Raw genomic sequence first — 16,157 nt, forward strand, 5'->3', positions numbered from 1 at the left:
ACTTAGTCTCCCATCTCTGTCTTTGGTAAATTGCTCCTCCGCTATATTTAAGCAGGCAATGGAATGAATTACACCTCCTTTTTAACATGTCAAGGAAGTTGGAGATCTTACTTACTTTGTTCTGCCGTCTGTCTCTTGCTCTCTGTGTGTGGCTATGGCGCCGCTATTTTCCATTCTCTGTGAAATGAAACTCAAAATGAAGCCGGGCAGCCGCAGGTATGAGAGGAATAGAATTCCAGGCTGTTTCTCCACTCAATTACCTTCTAATGATGTCTGACTGTGACATGCACATTACATGTTCCCTTTTCTCTCTTTAATCACCTCTGAATCACTGTGAAATAGCTTGTACAGGTGACTGAGACACGGCCATTATTTTGGAAAGCCACTTAATGCTTTAAAAAGACATCTTGTCCTTGACCAGACAGCTTACTCTTAGTTCCAATAAAGCCTGATCAATCCAGACAACAGAGTGCCCCTGCCAATGCATAGACGCTGGCTGAGTCATTGCTAGCTCAAGGCTGATGTTGCCAGCCTCACTTTATCCTGCTAATCATTAGGAAGTGATTTTCACTGTAGTAGACAGGAGCGAGAGGTGAGAGAGTCAAATATTTAAACACTGGTGGTCTAACAAGTGGACTTGTTTCTCTATTTAGCACATACTACAACCTCTGAAGAAGAATGCATGAGGCCAGCTGTGGTGTGTAACTATTAAATATAAATAAATGTCTGCATCATTCAAACCACTGTCAAATTCAGTTCACACAATGCTGATTAAGGGTGCATTCACACCAGCCCATCATCATAATCGGAACTCATAGGAGGTGAATATGTTATTCCAAAGGTTCTGTTTGTTTGACTAAAGTGCAGCGTGAAAGCAAACTCGGACCGGCTCAGTGTTGCAACCTGCAATTGAACCGAGTCCCCAATCGTTTCCAGTCTGGCAGGTCTACGTGTGCCAGTCTGCCTGTTCCTGTAACACATGGCTCCAAGTTTCCTGGATGAAGTCGATAACGTTACAATAAAAGACAGAAATACAACACATGACGCACAGAAAGTGCTGCACTTTTGAGTGACAAGGCAGGGTTTTGAATGGAGGCCAGAGTTGGTCATGTAGAAATATGTGGGGGGGGCCAAGCATGAAACAAATCACAATAAAGTTAGAATTTTATTTTCACTGACATATTAGACCATAACAAAAAAACAACAACAAAAAATATACCAAGTCTTTTGTGCATATCTTCAACAACACAGCACTTTAAAACATTTCAACTTTATTTATTTATTAATTAAACAATAATGTGTGGAGGTCCCCATGAAATTCAGCCCCTAGGTTCCGGGCTGATTTTGGCCCCAGGTCACACTTTGGACATGCCTGCTTCAAGCATACTAGTGGTGCACAGTCGGTGCCCTTTTAATGTGTATCTTATACTTTACAGTAGGTTCTATTGGCACCAATTTCTTTCATTAGTTCACTTCTTTAAATCTGCTGCGTCTGTGACACACAAGGAATATTTTAAGTTGTTCTAAATTCCTATGCTGGGTTTAATAGTTAAAGATGCAGTCAGCAATCTTGTGATTAATTGGCACATTTCCTGCCTCTTGCTGTAAGCATTCCCCTCCCTCCTCACACTCACACACACACACACGCACACACACTCACTCGTTGTCTGCCGCTTTATCCTCCAACATGAGGGTCACGACCGTTCGCGCTCACATTCACACCTGTGGTCAGTTTAGAGTGTTCAGTTAACCTCTGCATGTTTTTGGACTGATTTTGGAGGAAATCCACGCCCACATGGGGAGAACATGCAAACTCCACACAGAAAGGCCTGAAGCGGGATGCGACCCGGCGATCTTCTTGCTGTGAGCCACGTGTCGCCCTTGTACCAGACAGTGACATCATATTTACAGCTTGTCAAATTTACCGTAATTACCAAACAGTGACGGAGGCAGAAATGCAAATTCGTAGCATGTTTCAACGCCTGAAGCAAATTTGGTTCTCTGTTTGTGCTCTTTATGGTTTACATTTTTCCAGCTGTGTTAACATTGAATTGTGGAATTTTAATGGAAATATATGCGTGGATTAGTCAGTGTAGCGTGTGAGACACAACATCTGTCTCCTCAGAACCTTTGATTAATGATGTGGGGTTTTTTTTACACGTCATGATTTCATATCAGAATATTTGATTGTTTTGGTTTATATTTTAGGTTGAATCAATTGTGTGCCAAAAACCTATCAATGATAAACACTTGTTATGAAAGGTGTCTTTGAAAAGAATGTAGCGTGCGAGTCAGTTTCAGTTTGCAGTATCAAGGTAAAAATTGTTTGCATTACTCCTGCTTTATCATTTTAACTTGTACCTTGTCTGTTTGGTATTCCTTTTACCTTTACCCATTATTAATCAGGTAAAAAGCCTAAGGTCAACGCCATTATACGTCAACAAAAACCAGCATAAAGTCTCTCTACGTAAAATTTTATGAGGTTTCCCCAAAAGTACTATATCTTTCCACTTAATCAGACATCTTTACTGTTCATGTTTAAGTTCATGTTGTTGATGAGCATCGGATTATTTTAAGGAGTCCATGACTTACATGACTTTAAAAAAAACAAATCTAATTTATAACCTGAACTAATCGTAACCCTAAAAAACAAGTCTTAACCTTAGACTATATGTAAAGATTGGACATAGCCTCCCAGTTTGCTGGATGGGGCCAAACTGAAAGTAAAAGTATATTGAACAGCCACCAGGGGGCGACTCTGTTGGTTGCAAAAAGAGGTATGACTGTATGTCTAATGAAAGTCTTTGGGAACATGATCCTACACTTACGAAAGGAATTAATGGTCTCAATCACTAATTTGCCACTAAATTGTATTCACTAGTAAAAAACATATTTGGGTGGACACCAGTGTGATTGACAGCTGGTATCATCCAATAGCAGCCTGGTTTCTGGTGACATAATAAATATATACATTTTCTATTGTGCTAAACGTTTCCCTTAACTACTGACTCAAAATTTGACTTTTTCCTCAACTGGAAGCACATTTTTTTTGTTATGTGAAATCTGTAACCACTGGTGGCCTGTGACACTCACACATTCATAAGGCGTCCTTTTGGGTCTGAATTTGAACCAGTACCAACAAGCTCTTAATTATCAGAGCCTGTACTGTTTGTGTGGTCTGCACTATCTGTCTGATCCCAGCAGGGCCTAATTATTAGGGGCAATTTAGGGATCAGAGCCCATCAAAAATCCATTTACTGCAACCGGGCTTTGAAATCATCACAACTGGCCCTGCATGTGGATGTACTGGCTAAAATAATGAAACCTCAACTAGAGGGAACCACTGTAAATATACAAGCAGGCATGGAGATATTCTGACAGAAAAGTCTTGATGTATGACATGAAAAAAAAAAAATGGTGGCCTGGTTTCTTGACAGGATTGCACTGATTTGTTTTTGAACCAGTGCATTGTGGGTTGTTGTCAAAAATGTACTTTTTCTATAGCAGAACAGCAGCAGTTGAGACCAAGACAAGAAACGTGTTACAGTATCAGACTGATTAATAAAGTTACACCACCAGTCAGTTGGCCGAATAGTACATTTCATTCACTATTTCATATTTGTTCTGGTGTTTGACAACAACAAAAAAAAGATAAAAAAACCCCATGTTTTTTATAAATAGCTGTATGTGGAAATACACTATGTATAAGCACAGAGAGATGAGAAAAGCAAATTAAGGTCCCAAAAAGAAAGAAAGAATGCCCGTAAAATAATTTGGCGTCTTAGACACAGGAGCAGAAATTGAAGACATTTACTTGCAAAAAGGAATAATGTGAGTACAGTATTTCTGAGTTTCTGTTGGGCAGACTGAGGGTCAACAATCCGACATGTGACAGAACACAACGGGCAGCTGTTCAAACAAATCCACTTTTCAATACTCCAGACACTTTCTTTTCTTTAGATTTTATAGCAGTGTGAACAGTTTGTTGTCAGTGCTGGAGCAGCAGTCTTTCGACTTAAGGGACATTATGCAAAGTAGTAGTAGAACAGCAGTTACAGTATGAGTGTCCTCTCACACAGTCAGATTTTGCAAAGGCTGTAAACTGGCCCAGGAGGAGGCGCAGAGGTGTTCTCTTATTATGGAATTATTGATGAATAATTCCCCAGAACATCCTGCCTGCTACCTTAAAACTATGGGATTCAATTTTGTGTAAAGTGGTGATAACTTTGAAATGTCACTGGGAAATGTTTTTTTTACTTAATATTAATATTTTCGTTTTGAGGGATATCCACCTTATAGAAGTAATTAGTCATATGACGATACAATACAACAGCAAATGGATTGTTGTCAGTAGTGGTCATGGTGGCATGGAAAGAAGAGGAGTTGCACTAAAATCCAGATCATTGATCCATTCATAATACACAGTGAAAAAGCCTCATCCTGTAATTTAATTTTTGAGAGAATCTTGTGTTCCAAGCAGATAATGTGGCTTTGAACTGTCTGGTATACTCTGTAAGTCCGTCATCTCTTAAATTTCAGATTTAAATCCAGTATTCATTTATGTATTTGAGTGTTAAATGCTGGGATCTCTTTTTCTTAAGCCTCAGCCCCACATGACTACCTGACCTGATCCAGTCATGAAATCAATGACTTTGTGACAGACATGTGCAAGAAATCAATATGTGTGCATGTATCTGACCCTGTGTGTGTTGTATTTGTGTTCTCTTCCAGGTCAGGGCGTCCTGTTAGTTTCATGGTGGTCTTCAACACTGCCAACCCCCTAAGCAAGATCTCTTGGGTCAACCGGCTGCACTTGGCCAAGATCGCACTACGTAAGTGTGTGAACACACACACACACACACACTCACTCCCACAAACACACAAACACACACTCTCAAACATGCACAGAAAGGATTTCTATGTCTTTTCTGTTAAAACAAAATGATGTAACGCGGTGAAATACAATAACATCATTTTTAATTCAGAGGCTCCGCGGCATCATCATCAGTGTGTGTTGTCCGAGTGCAAAACTGTCGTTATTGCTTATGTTTAGTCTGTGAGGGAAGGAGACGCTCAGCTGGGTCGTCTGAAGTTTATGTGCCGAACATGACATGGCAAACTGTTCCGCTGCGCGCGTGTGCGTGTGTGTGTGTGTGCGTGTGTGTACAGAACTATGCCACCATTAGATTTGTTGTTTTAGCATACAAATACAGGAAATAATGTATGCAGTTTTGAAATGATGATATTTTCACAACCAAAAACAGCTTTTACAGGTTAAAGCAGGGGTGTCAAACATAAAGCCTGCGGGCCAGAACCGGCCCACCCAAGGGTCCAATCCGGCCCGCGGGATGAATTTGTTAAAATTTCCCATTATGATTACATTCTGCTCATAATGTGAACAACTATATTTGTCAGTTTCACTTACCTGTGATTACATGTTATTAATGTGTTGTAATTTGTTATACACATGTTGCATATTGTTGTTTAAAGGTTATTATGCTATTATTTTACTGGTCCGGCCCACTTGAGATCAACTTGCTTTGTATGTGACCCCCGAACTAAAATGAGTTTGACACCCCTGGGTTAAAGTGTCAAATATTTAATATGTTCACTTGAAGTTGAACATGTGTTTGTCTTACAATTTCATGTCTATTATGCCAGGTTTATTCAAGACATGCTTTTGCACAGTATACTGTATTTATACTCAAATTAATATTATCTTATGGATAGAGCAGATTCAGCCATTGTCTGCCTTTATGAATGAGAAAAAAGGCCAGACCCTGCCCAGCAGGGAGCAGCACAGCTCTTTATTCTATCTCCCTAACCTCACCTTCCTCCAACAACCCTTGCCCTTCTCTGCCCAGGCCGAAGCCTGCAGCATTCTCACCACGCTGTAGTACTTGAGGTCATCCTTTCAAGTGTTCATCAGTGCGTGCTGTCATCCAATGGCAAAAACAGAGATGGCATTACTGAGGACATTAATCTGCTTATTTGGCCGTGAAGGCACACATATTCAGCCCACTCACCACCCGAGTCCCCTCATATCCCATCCTTTCCTATCTGTGTGTCGCCTTGAGCACTCTTCCTTGTCACACACATTTATTCTGGGTTTGTTGTGCATGCAGTATGTAGTTGTATTGTTGTGGCTCCTAATATCCCCCAGGCCATCAGCGAGGGAGTTGGCACGAATATATTCAATCTTTCAGAGGAGGAAACTGGATGTAAATGAAAGGACACAATTGGATGTTTTTTTTACTGTGTGGGTAGAGATACAGTGTAATTATCGACGCCTTTAAGTCTATGTCTTTTATCTGTGCTTTGAGAACGACAGGGAAGCATGACACATCGTGTGTGCTTCACACAAGTTTCCCTGACACTTCGCTTCCCTGTGACTTGAGATTCTCCATTCTTGCACCTAACAATAAATAAAAAAAAAAAAAGAAAAGAAAAGAAAGAAGACACGACACTGTATTATTCTCCCATTCTGCTGCCTACCCTCACAGTATGGGCACAGAGGTGCATGAAGCATACTGTGCATCTGTAGACTCTCCAGAAGAGCATGCTGTACGGTTTTGTGTGTGGCATCAAAAACGTCAGGCTGAGAGGATGCTGTGGCTGCAGTGAAGTGCAGCATCCCCAGACTCTCCCTCTTGCTCACACCTTTAACAGCAGAACAGCAGGCATACTAATAGGGACAGTGGCATATTTTTTTACTGCTACTCTTCGCCTCTGATACAGCGAACTCAAGTGATATTCACATCCAGTCATCGATAGCTGTTGGATGGACGAGCTACTGCATTTATCGACTGTTTTATCATTAAATAATGAATTAAAAAAAGCTAAAGCATGCATGTTGGCACTCACTTGAACAGAGAAAAAAACAACTGTGTCTTTCCCACTTGTAGTATTACCACTTTAAAAATATTAACGACGGTGGGTAAAAAAGTGCAAAAGTGTAAACACTGCACATTGTTTTAACTCGTACACTGAGTGACTCCATTATAGCACAACTGTCAGCACCACTTTGTCATGCTATCCCACTACGTTGAAGCCTCAAGCACTTGTCAGGGACATTATGCTGCTGTGTTGCGATGAATGTCAACATTTTTTTTTTTCACTTAGAAAAGTTTACGATCAACCGACTCATGTCAGGAAATTGACACATTTATGTTTGTAGTTGTCGGCCTTTAGCCAACACTGCTGTGTTGGACAAGTTACCATGAGAACAGCAATGATGTTAATTCTGCTTTGGCCAGCATGATAGACAACCAAGTGTGAGGAGAGCAAGCTCCAAGGTAATAAAATAACACAGTGAGGACAAGAAATACAGTGAGCAATTCAGAAGTGAAGTTTCAGGCTAAGTGAGGGAGTAATAGAGGGGAGGAGATCCACGACAGAGGAAACCTCACTGCAGTCAAGACATCAAGTATCATCATTTTTATTCCATCTTTCATCCAGGAAATTGATTTCAACTAGTGCTGGCTGAATACACAGTAACAATTAGTATTATAATATTATTTTCTTCCACGGGAATATAATTATGTTCAATATAATGTATATTAATATAATGTTTACACACATATTTGAATCATCGGTTCTACTCTGTTTTTTATTATAAGAATCATTGATATCGACTGATGATTGTCACCATGAAAACATTTCTACCCATATTTCCCTGCCTTGATTTAAACATACTGTATATAATTAGCTATTTTTCCCCATCATGTCTGACTTATGTGGAAATGTGCCAGATGTCTTTGTTTTTTTGTTCTGGCGGCAGAACATTACTAATGAAAATGAATTAAATGATATGATTTGATTGATTTTTATTACAGAAATGTAGTTTTATTCTGTCGACTCCAATCTCCTCCTCCCCACAGATGCTCCTCAGCTACTTATGAGGTCAGGAGGAGTTGAGCTCCACTGCACACACTAAACACTGAAATCATTAGTTTGAAATCGATTAGTCATCGAGTTCAAACGCGATTCTTTTCACTGCAAACTGTTAGACTCTTAACCTGGCTGTGGAACTGGGATCTGATCTGAGCGTGCAGAGGTTATTAAGCTAATTGAGAGAAAGAACAAAACAATCTAACTAAAATTAAATAAAGAAAAGAAAACTAGTCCACCCCAGAGGCAAAAACCCCACATCTTCTTGCTCACCACCATTTCACTTGTCAGTGTGTACTAGACAGAAAAAGGACACAAAGAATCTTTAAAACACTTTATTAAACAATGTTTTTACTCCAGCATTCAAAGATGTACAATTAAATGCTCAAAACAACATGAAACTTTAAAACCTGGTGCACTGATCTCCCTCTTCCCTGCAGGAAAACTCTAAAATATACGCGAAAACAGTAAGCAGTAATGGCAAACATGCCTCTTTGACTGTTACAACATTTTCCAAATGTATGAATCTAATGACCTGCCTGTGCACTGTACATCCAACTCAAACGACTGTCTCAGCATGCGCTGCTATCAATGACCTCATATGGAATCTAATGATCGTGGTCAGTGTAAGGGCAAAAAAGAAGAAAGAAAGTATGAATTCAAATTGTATAACATATTTTATTATATATATATATATATATATATATGTTGATGTTTTTGACCAGCTGTGTCGCTCATATCCAGTTTTTTTAAAAGTTACGGGAGCAGAAGACAGGATGCTCAAATCAGTGCTTACTGATTGCGTCATTAGACTTAATTGAGCAGTAAATGTTTTACATTTCGATCAAACATTTCACAACACATGAATAACTTACTTAAAAGGTCTGAGTCGATTGTTATATGATCTCCCAGAGGAGCGCCCTGACACAACGGTCTGTGTCGCCTTAACAAATGGAAGACATGAAGGTTGTGAGATGGATTTCACTGAATCCCTTTGGGGAAATAGATCAGCACCAACCTGGTCAGGATGACAATTACATGTTAATTGTTTTACACCCACACTTTGCCTTCCCATTTAACCAAATGTAATTACAATAAGGGAGTTGTTTATTTAATTTCACGGATGGTGTACTGTCACAGAGGTTTCCTCGTCATTGCAGGCGGAGGCAGCTTCGCCCCGCGCTCAGCGGAGACCCACAGTCGACTCAGCGTTTTATAAGCACCAAACCGTGGTCTTGTTTAGTTTAAAATGGGCGCCGTGCTCCGAAATGTCCCTAAATGGTGGTCAGCACAAACGGCTAATGCATGATTTAGTGAGCCATTAGACAACACAAAACTTGTTTTTCCCCCAAAACCATCTTCACAGCAGCGTTTACGTGACATTAGAGGTAACGCTGTTATCTTAACCTTCCTTCAGTCACAAAAACACAACATTAACGGTACATTTTTGTAGCCTGATGTCGTTTAACGGGCCTTCCGTCTTTAAATAACAACAGGTGGTGAGATGATGGTGCGAAAAGAGACTCCGTGATGCCATTTGAACAAAGAGAACTTTATGTGTTATGGGCCAGCATCGGTTCAAGCACTGCAGTTTGCTTGAGAGAGTTTTGGCCAAATCCTAGAACTCTCTGGTCTCCGACATCGGGACCATACATTTTTAGTATTTTTGGAGTAAGGGAGACCAAAGAAGGTCCTCCCTTACTCCAGTTTCTGGGGCCACCGTTGCTGAAAAACAAGTTATGTCAACTTGTCCAGGACCGGCCTATGGGCTCTTACTGTAAACATGCTGTATAACTACCATTGGTGTGTGTGTGTGTGTGTGTGTGTGTGTGCTGAACCCAGAATCAATCCTCTCAATCCTGTTTTGAAATCTCAATGCAATGCAATGCACATTCTTCAACATAAAAATGAGCTGTGTTATTGTGTTCTCCCATGTCACTGTGAGTGTTGGAGTTTAAAAACAAACAAACACACTTTAAGCTGCAGGTTGTCGTGCTTAAGAAAGATGCTGAAGCTGCCCTGGTTTACACGTTGCAATATGGATGCCAAGTCCAATAAGGCATGTTTCATGTAAATAGTATTTGTCACTTTGTGAGTGCATGTAGTGTTTATGAGGCCTTGAGAAAAAACAAAAAGAAAAAAAGAAACGGCCTAGAGAGTGAGAATTACCCCACAGCGGGACTTAGCAAGAGTCCTGAGGTCCATTAATATCCTGGTGTGCCAGTGCATCTTTTATGTCTGTTTGAGTGGCCATACCGTTTTTTGAAGGGTCTTTGTGAAATAGCCACAAGCTCTGCCTAATGAATGGGCTTTCTCACTGCAGGATTAATTGCTTCCTACCATGCAGTCCCAGCACTTTCAGACAGGGTTAAGGCAGCAGACTCTGACAGACTCTCACATGAAGCACAAGAGGCCGTCAAATCATGAGAGATTGCTACCGAGATGTTGGAGGCAGAAGCACAAGAAGGAGAAGATGTTGAGAGTGTGTGGGAGTATGTTTTCATGTGAGTGTGTCGGTGTGGAGGGGAAGAAGTGATGGGGGTGGAGGTGAAAGGATGATTGAGACAAGCAATCAGTCCCACTGCAGGGAACAGAGGGGCAGGCAGGGGGCTGTTGCCTGCAGTTACATGGCTAAGTGTGCCGGTCTCTCACTTTTTCCCTCGCACACAGATCAATAGACGAGTGGAGTGTGGCTTGCAAGTTCTGGCACACACTCAAGTCACGTGGCCCTTCTTCTTTATCCGTTATGTGCGATAACCTGTGCCATGCAGATGTGTATACCACACAGGAGACGCGTCAAAGTGGGAGAGTCTGCTGCATGCCTGACTTCTAGCAGCCTTCACATTCAGATTTTGTTTCGTTGCTATAGCGATTGATTTATTTGCATCTGCTGAAAAGAGCATTCACTATATCTTACGAGTACATTTTGTGTCGGCGCCGTCAGAAAACATCCCACTTTTAATGAAGACGTCGTACAGTAGCACCGCCCTCACAAAAAGGCATTTGCTCTGTGCGAGCTGGAAGCATTTTCCTTTAGCCCTAAAATGAATCCGTCAAACAGAAAAGATTATCTCCCTATCTCGCTGTGCTCAAACATGGGATATGTTTATGATGAGTAAACATTATCACAGATTTAATTAACAGATCCCACACTCTCATTGATCCATGGGAAATATAAATTGCACTGGTGTATTTAATTAGTCTATATCTTTGCCCTTTGTGTCACTGGGGTTGATAGAGCTCCATGCTCTGCAAATTAATCTTCATCAGTAAAACGACTTGAAACAAAAGCATGACGGGAATAAAGAAACAGACAATCAAAATCCCCCCCCCGCGTTTATTATACCGATGCTGTTAAACATAATACTGTACAGTAGCCGGGACAGAGTTCACAGGTCTACACACCTCAACCTTTTGCACCATTGCCTATAATTAACAGCATAAATACATAAACTACAGCCAAGTGGAAGTCACTATACTGTAATTCTTCTTTTTTATATATAGCGTGAAAGCGTAAAAGCATTTTTGCCATTTAAACTTATGTAATGATGAAAGCACAGATGAATCCACTGAAGTATTGGAAGTGAGCAGCCTGCAGTGCCATCGCCATCCCACCCTAAGTATGTGTGGGCTTGAAATGCAAACTCTCCTAAGAATATACAATGTTTTACTTTTTCTTTTCCTTGTATTGAGCATTACTTTTTGCCACAATCTTGTCAATCTGTCTCTCCATGGTGCTGCGACTGTCAGCGGGCGGCAGCATGTTGTGAGTCACTTTGACTGAGTTACCGAGAGAACGGCAGGACGCACAAATCAGTCTCAGAAATTGTCGATCGCACCTTTTTAGAAGAAAATCCAATACATAAGCATTCACTGTAACAAGTTCCTTAATTAAAGTTAGAATCAGTTATTAACTTGTCACTTCAGGACATTCATTTTGGTGAACATTGATGCAGAAATGATTGGCGTCCACATCTACACTTTGTTTTCTCTTTGTGTCAGTCTGTCGTACAATTTAGGGCTGTGTTTTAATTTGGATTCTATTGACACTGGTTAATCTAGTGGTTCAGAAACTGTTTCATCTGATCAACCACAAGTGTTTTCAATAGTCTGGATGTCACTCCATCTCCAAGTGAGTTCTGAACAGCACTTTACGTGCCCTTAATGCTGTTTATTTTCCTCCTCATCAAGGCAACACGCTATGTAAGTTTGTCTCTATTCAGAGGGTTTGGCACCTTTACAATAGCACTAATACGCCATTGACTGGCAGCACTTTCTGGCACTATCTGCTCTATATCAACCTCTCAATTTCCTGCTAATGAATTTCTATTCACTCCAAACTAGAATGTTGTGTTCAGGTGTTGGAGGTGACTCAGAGACGTGGTGGGCGCAGGCGGATTATCATATCTGCTAGTTTTCTTGCTTCTTTAGTAAATATATTCAGGATCACATCAATTTGTAATGCGACTTGTGCATTTGTTTCCCCCTCCTAAACACAAGTCGTTGAATTGTACTATTACATTGTTTTTAAACTAATTTATTCTCTCCATTTTTTTTAAAGTGCCTTACTTACTCCACAGTGTTTCCTGGTAGCTGCAGAAGTAGCTCCTGGTATACAGTATGAATACCTGTGGTCGGGGGAAATCACTGCGCTAATGTACCTGTCTGCAGTTGTCCATGCAATGCATTTATGTAGCAATTGCATATCTATGATCTAATAGTCCAAACGTACGAGACAGAGTGGATGTATCTCCTGCTCTGAGTATTAGCAAAGCTCTGTAATGGATTTTCTTATTGGTTTATCATGAGATGATATCTTCTTCTGCAGAGAACAGCATGATAAGGTTGTACACTGTACAGTAGTCTATCTGCTATATCCGTGTCTACACCAGGCCCTGGTGATTCACGTAGATATAGATGTAATATGCCTGCTTGGCTTATGTCTCTGATTTGTCTGAAACATTTTTTATTAATTGTGTATTTTATTCCACCATAATAGGATTTTATTACTCTTTTTGCATTAGTCTTTTGACAGCAAGTCAAAATACGTTTTTTGTTTAACTAACTGACCAAAAACATGCAAAAACAGCCAATTCATTATATTAAAAATAATATAACTAACAATATAACTCATTAGATGCATTTTACATTGGGCTGGATGCTGGTTAAATTCCTCTTACGTATGAAGGAATACTTTGTGACATCATCTCGTCAGTGTTTAGCGATGCAAACAATTTGTGGAAGGTAAACTATATGTGGAGCCATGTGTGCTCATTAAAAAAAGTGTGCATTTGTGTGTGTTGAGGTAAGAAGCCTGTAATTGAGAGTAGTTTAGTGTCTTCTTTGAGGCTGTTTATTGTTCCACATCTGTCTGTCTTTGAAATGTGTTTCAGAAAACCAGATTTATTTCAGCACACCCAAGAAGAGCTTTTTTTTTTTTCTTTCTTGGTCATATAATAATACATTGAATAAAAGTGTCTGACTACTCTAGTTTAAAGGAAACCACTGGATTTTCTGGGCCACTTGCAGCAGCCTGGCTGCAATTCAAGTCTTTTAGTAAGTGACCTCACACCCCTCTTTATCGTTACTGGGAATCTTTGAGGGGTAGTCAGCCCATAGGCCACCCCATAATTATTAAAAAAATACTCTACTACTGCAGAACGGCTGCCAGAGGTGGCTGAAAACTTAAATGCCTGAATGACTTTTTTTTAATTTTAATTATCTAGCCCATTCCTTACAGTGACCAGTGCTTAAAGTTGGCCACAGCACTTCTTAATTTTTTATTTTAAGTCCTGGCACTTTTATTTGCATACTCTGGTTTAGGTTATCTTTCCACTACATTATGATGGCCTAGATGAATCATTTCCAAGAGTGCAATATGTTTCTCGTGACGAGTTTTTATTTGTATCGTTAAACGTGAGCAATATCTACTGGAAGTGCATTTTTCACAAATTTTTCGCAATATTCACTGACATCTTGACACATTTGTGTCCTGGAGGAGGTGCAGTTTTTAGTTATTTTAATATGGGCTAAATATTTAAATAGATACATCACTAACATCTTATTTTTACTGAAAATCACAATTTAAGGATTGCCTCATTACTCACTTATTTTAATACTCCTACTCACAAGGTATTAGTATTTTATCAAGTATAAAAATGAGTGAATTGTACTAAAATTATGCAAAGCATTATTAAATGAAGCTCCTCAAAAAATAAAAAAAGCGAAAGCCTACTTGACTTCCTATATTTTGACCCTTGATTAATGTCGCCATGCAGATAGGTTTGGAACAGTGGAGGAGAATGAAACCTTTGTTTAAAAGGTTGAAAAATAAAACCTGAAAAAAAAAAAAAAGAAACACATTTAGCAAACACAAGATGAAAGTCACAGAAAGATGTGAAAAACAGAACACAGGACACCATTTATCTCCCAAAGCTCTTTATCTCTGTCCTTGATCATTGTCGTAGCTCCTTGCTCTGCATGAACTTGTTTCGCTGTTTTATTCAGACGTATTTACATTTTTGGGATGTGATGAAGATTTGGTTCCGCTGCTGGCAACTTGCCAGCGTGGGAAAGTGATTACTTCACTCGATCCAGCAGCAGTTGTTAAAATAGTTGATGCAGGTAATTAAATCCTGAACGCAGTTTGTTATCTGTGTGGCCAGAAAACTTAAATGAAGCCAATCTTACAACATTTGGATGCCGTCTGTCGATGGCAGCTCGGCACAAAATTGTGAACAAGCAACGTTCCAACACATATTACGTGAAACGCATCTGTGACGTGTTGAAGGCGCCGTACAGTGTACAGTGCACAGTGTACAGTGTAGCTTGTTCCGCCGTAATGTATGAGTACAAAACAAGAAGCAAATTTTTGCAAGCTGTTGAATTTCATGCACAATTAAATCTCAATAAATTGAAATTGATCACATAAAAAATAACATAAAGGGAATACTTTGGCAGACTTGCCTGCTGCCTTGTCAGGGCTGCACGTGTTGAATTGCTTGGAGCTTTCAGCGCTGAGATGGCGCAAAAAAAATATATAACAGGCTCATCTATTATTATGACTCAAATTCAGCAGTTGCATTTTTCCTGCCGGGAATAACTCTCACCATTGATTAAGTGAAGGTTTAATCACTGTTTAGGCTCTGTGTTGGCAGTTCCTGGCCTTACCTCCTACATTTGGGATAAAGGCCTCTGGCTGAATATTCAAATTCTCATAACATCATTAATATAACATAACTGGAGTATGATAATAACCTTTTTTTTTCATACATGGCTTTGACATCAATAAAACAAGCTCATAGACACCAACAACATTAACTCTTTGTGAGAAGAAATAAGAAAAGTCTTCTCTTTTTTTTCCTCGTTTCAGGGGAGGAGAATTCACCAGGCTGGTTGTGTGGAGAGGATGAAGGGAAATTGATGGCCCCGCTTTGGTGTCCACTGCTTTCCTGTCACATCCCTGTCTTTGCGATGAAGTCACCTGAGAGAAAGGTAAATCTGTCAACACTATTAAAATTCACTGATTAGCAAATAAAGAACAAACGCTCTGGAAATGCAGAAGAAGTCCGTGTGGAAAGTAAAGGCTGCCCACGTGACCAGTGTGCATAGCTGTCACCTCATATATCAATCAAATAATAATGTAATTAATACAGTGAGCAAAAGCAATACATTTCACCCTCAGTGCTTACGCAGCACAGATCTGTGCTGCAGGTGCCACCATGGTAATTTGCCGTGGGAATAATAAACAACTCCTTATATGGACATCTTGGGCCTTTGTGTTTATAGCTCACATATTCACGCTTTACAAAATGTGTTTCGTGATATAAAATAGCAATAATTGTGCAGAAGTCACAAAAACAGACCGCTTTTCTTTTCTTTTTGTTCATAAAAATGAGTAAACTTTGAAGTGTGACGTATTTCACTGATTCAGTCCGATTTTAAAGATTTTGAGTACTTTTTGCTTCGTGGTTCAGTCGACATAGAGTATAATGCAAATGAACAAAGCAATTTCCCACTAAATGCACAGCGCACTCCACTGGCAGCAAAAAATACACTGTGTCACATGATGATATCACTCAAAAACACCAGAGAGCATAACCTCAAGATTCCATCTGAAGAATCTCCATCAATACAAGCTGTTAAGTTCTAGAAGTCTTCAATAGATCAAATGCTCAGCGCAGGTGAGAGATCGACTAAAAGGGTTTAGAAGTCAGAGGAAATGGTTTGGAATCAGTTTACAAGGGCTGAAAGATAATATTTCTATC

General features: G+C 39.8%; 1 protein-coding gene across 2 annotated transcripts in view; it reads left to right on the forward strand.

The window, feature by feature from the left end:
* The window catches only part of arhgef10la (Rho guanine nucleotide exchange factor (GEF) 10-like a), a 100,086-nt gene that overhangs the window by 41,778 nt on the left and 42,151 nt on the right, over positions 1 to 16,157 (forward strand). For both annotated transcript variants that reach the window (XM_058631447.1, XM_058631448.1), the window contains 2 exons: positions 4,732 to 4,832; positions 15,263 to 15,384. In XM_058631447.1, coding sequence (XP_058487430.1) covers positions 4,732 to 4,832; positions 15,263 to 15,384 — 223 coding nt within the window. The remainder of the gene's footprint in view (positions 1 to 4,731; positions 4,833 to 15,262; positions 15,385 to 16,157) is intronic.

The sequence above is a fragment of the Solea solea genome, chromosome 6 (assembly GCF_958295425.1).
Source record: "Solea solea chromosome 6, fSolSol10.1, whole genome shotgun sequence".
In the NCBI taxonomy this organism is placed as follows: Eukaryota; Metazoa; Chordata; class Actinopteri; order Pleuronectiformes; family Soleidae; genus Solea; species Solea solea.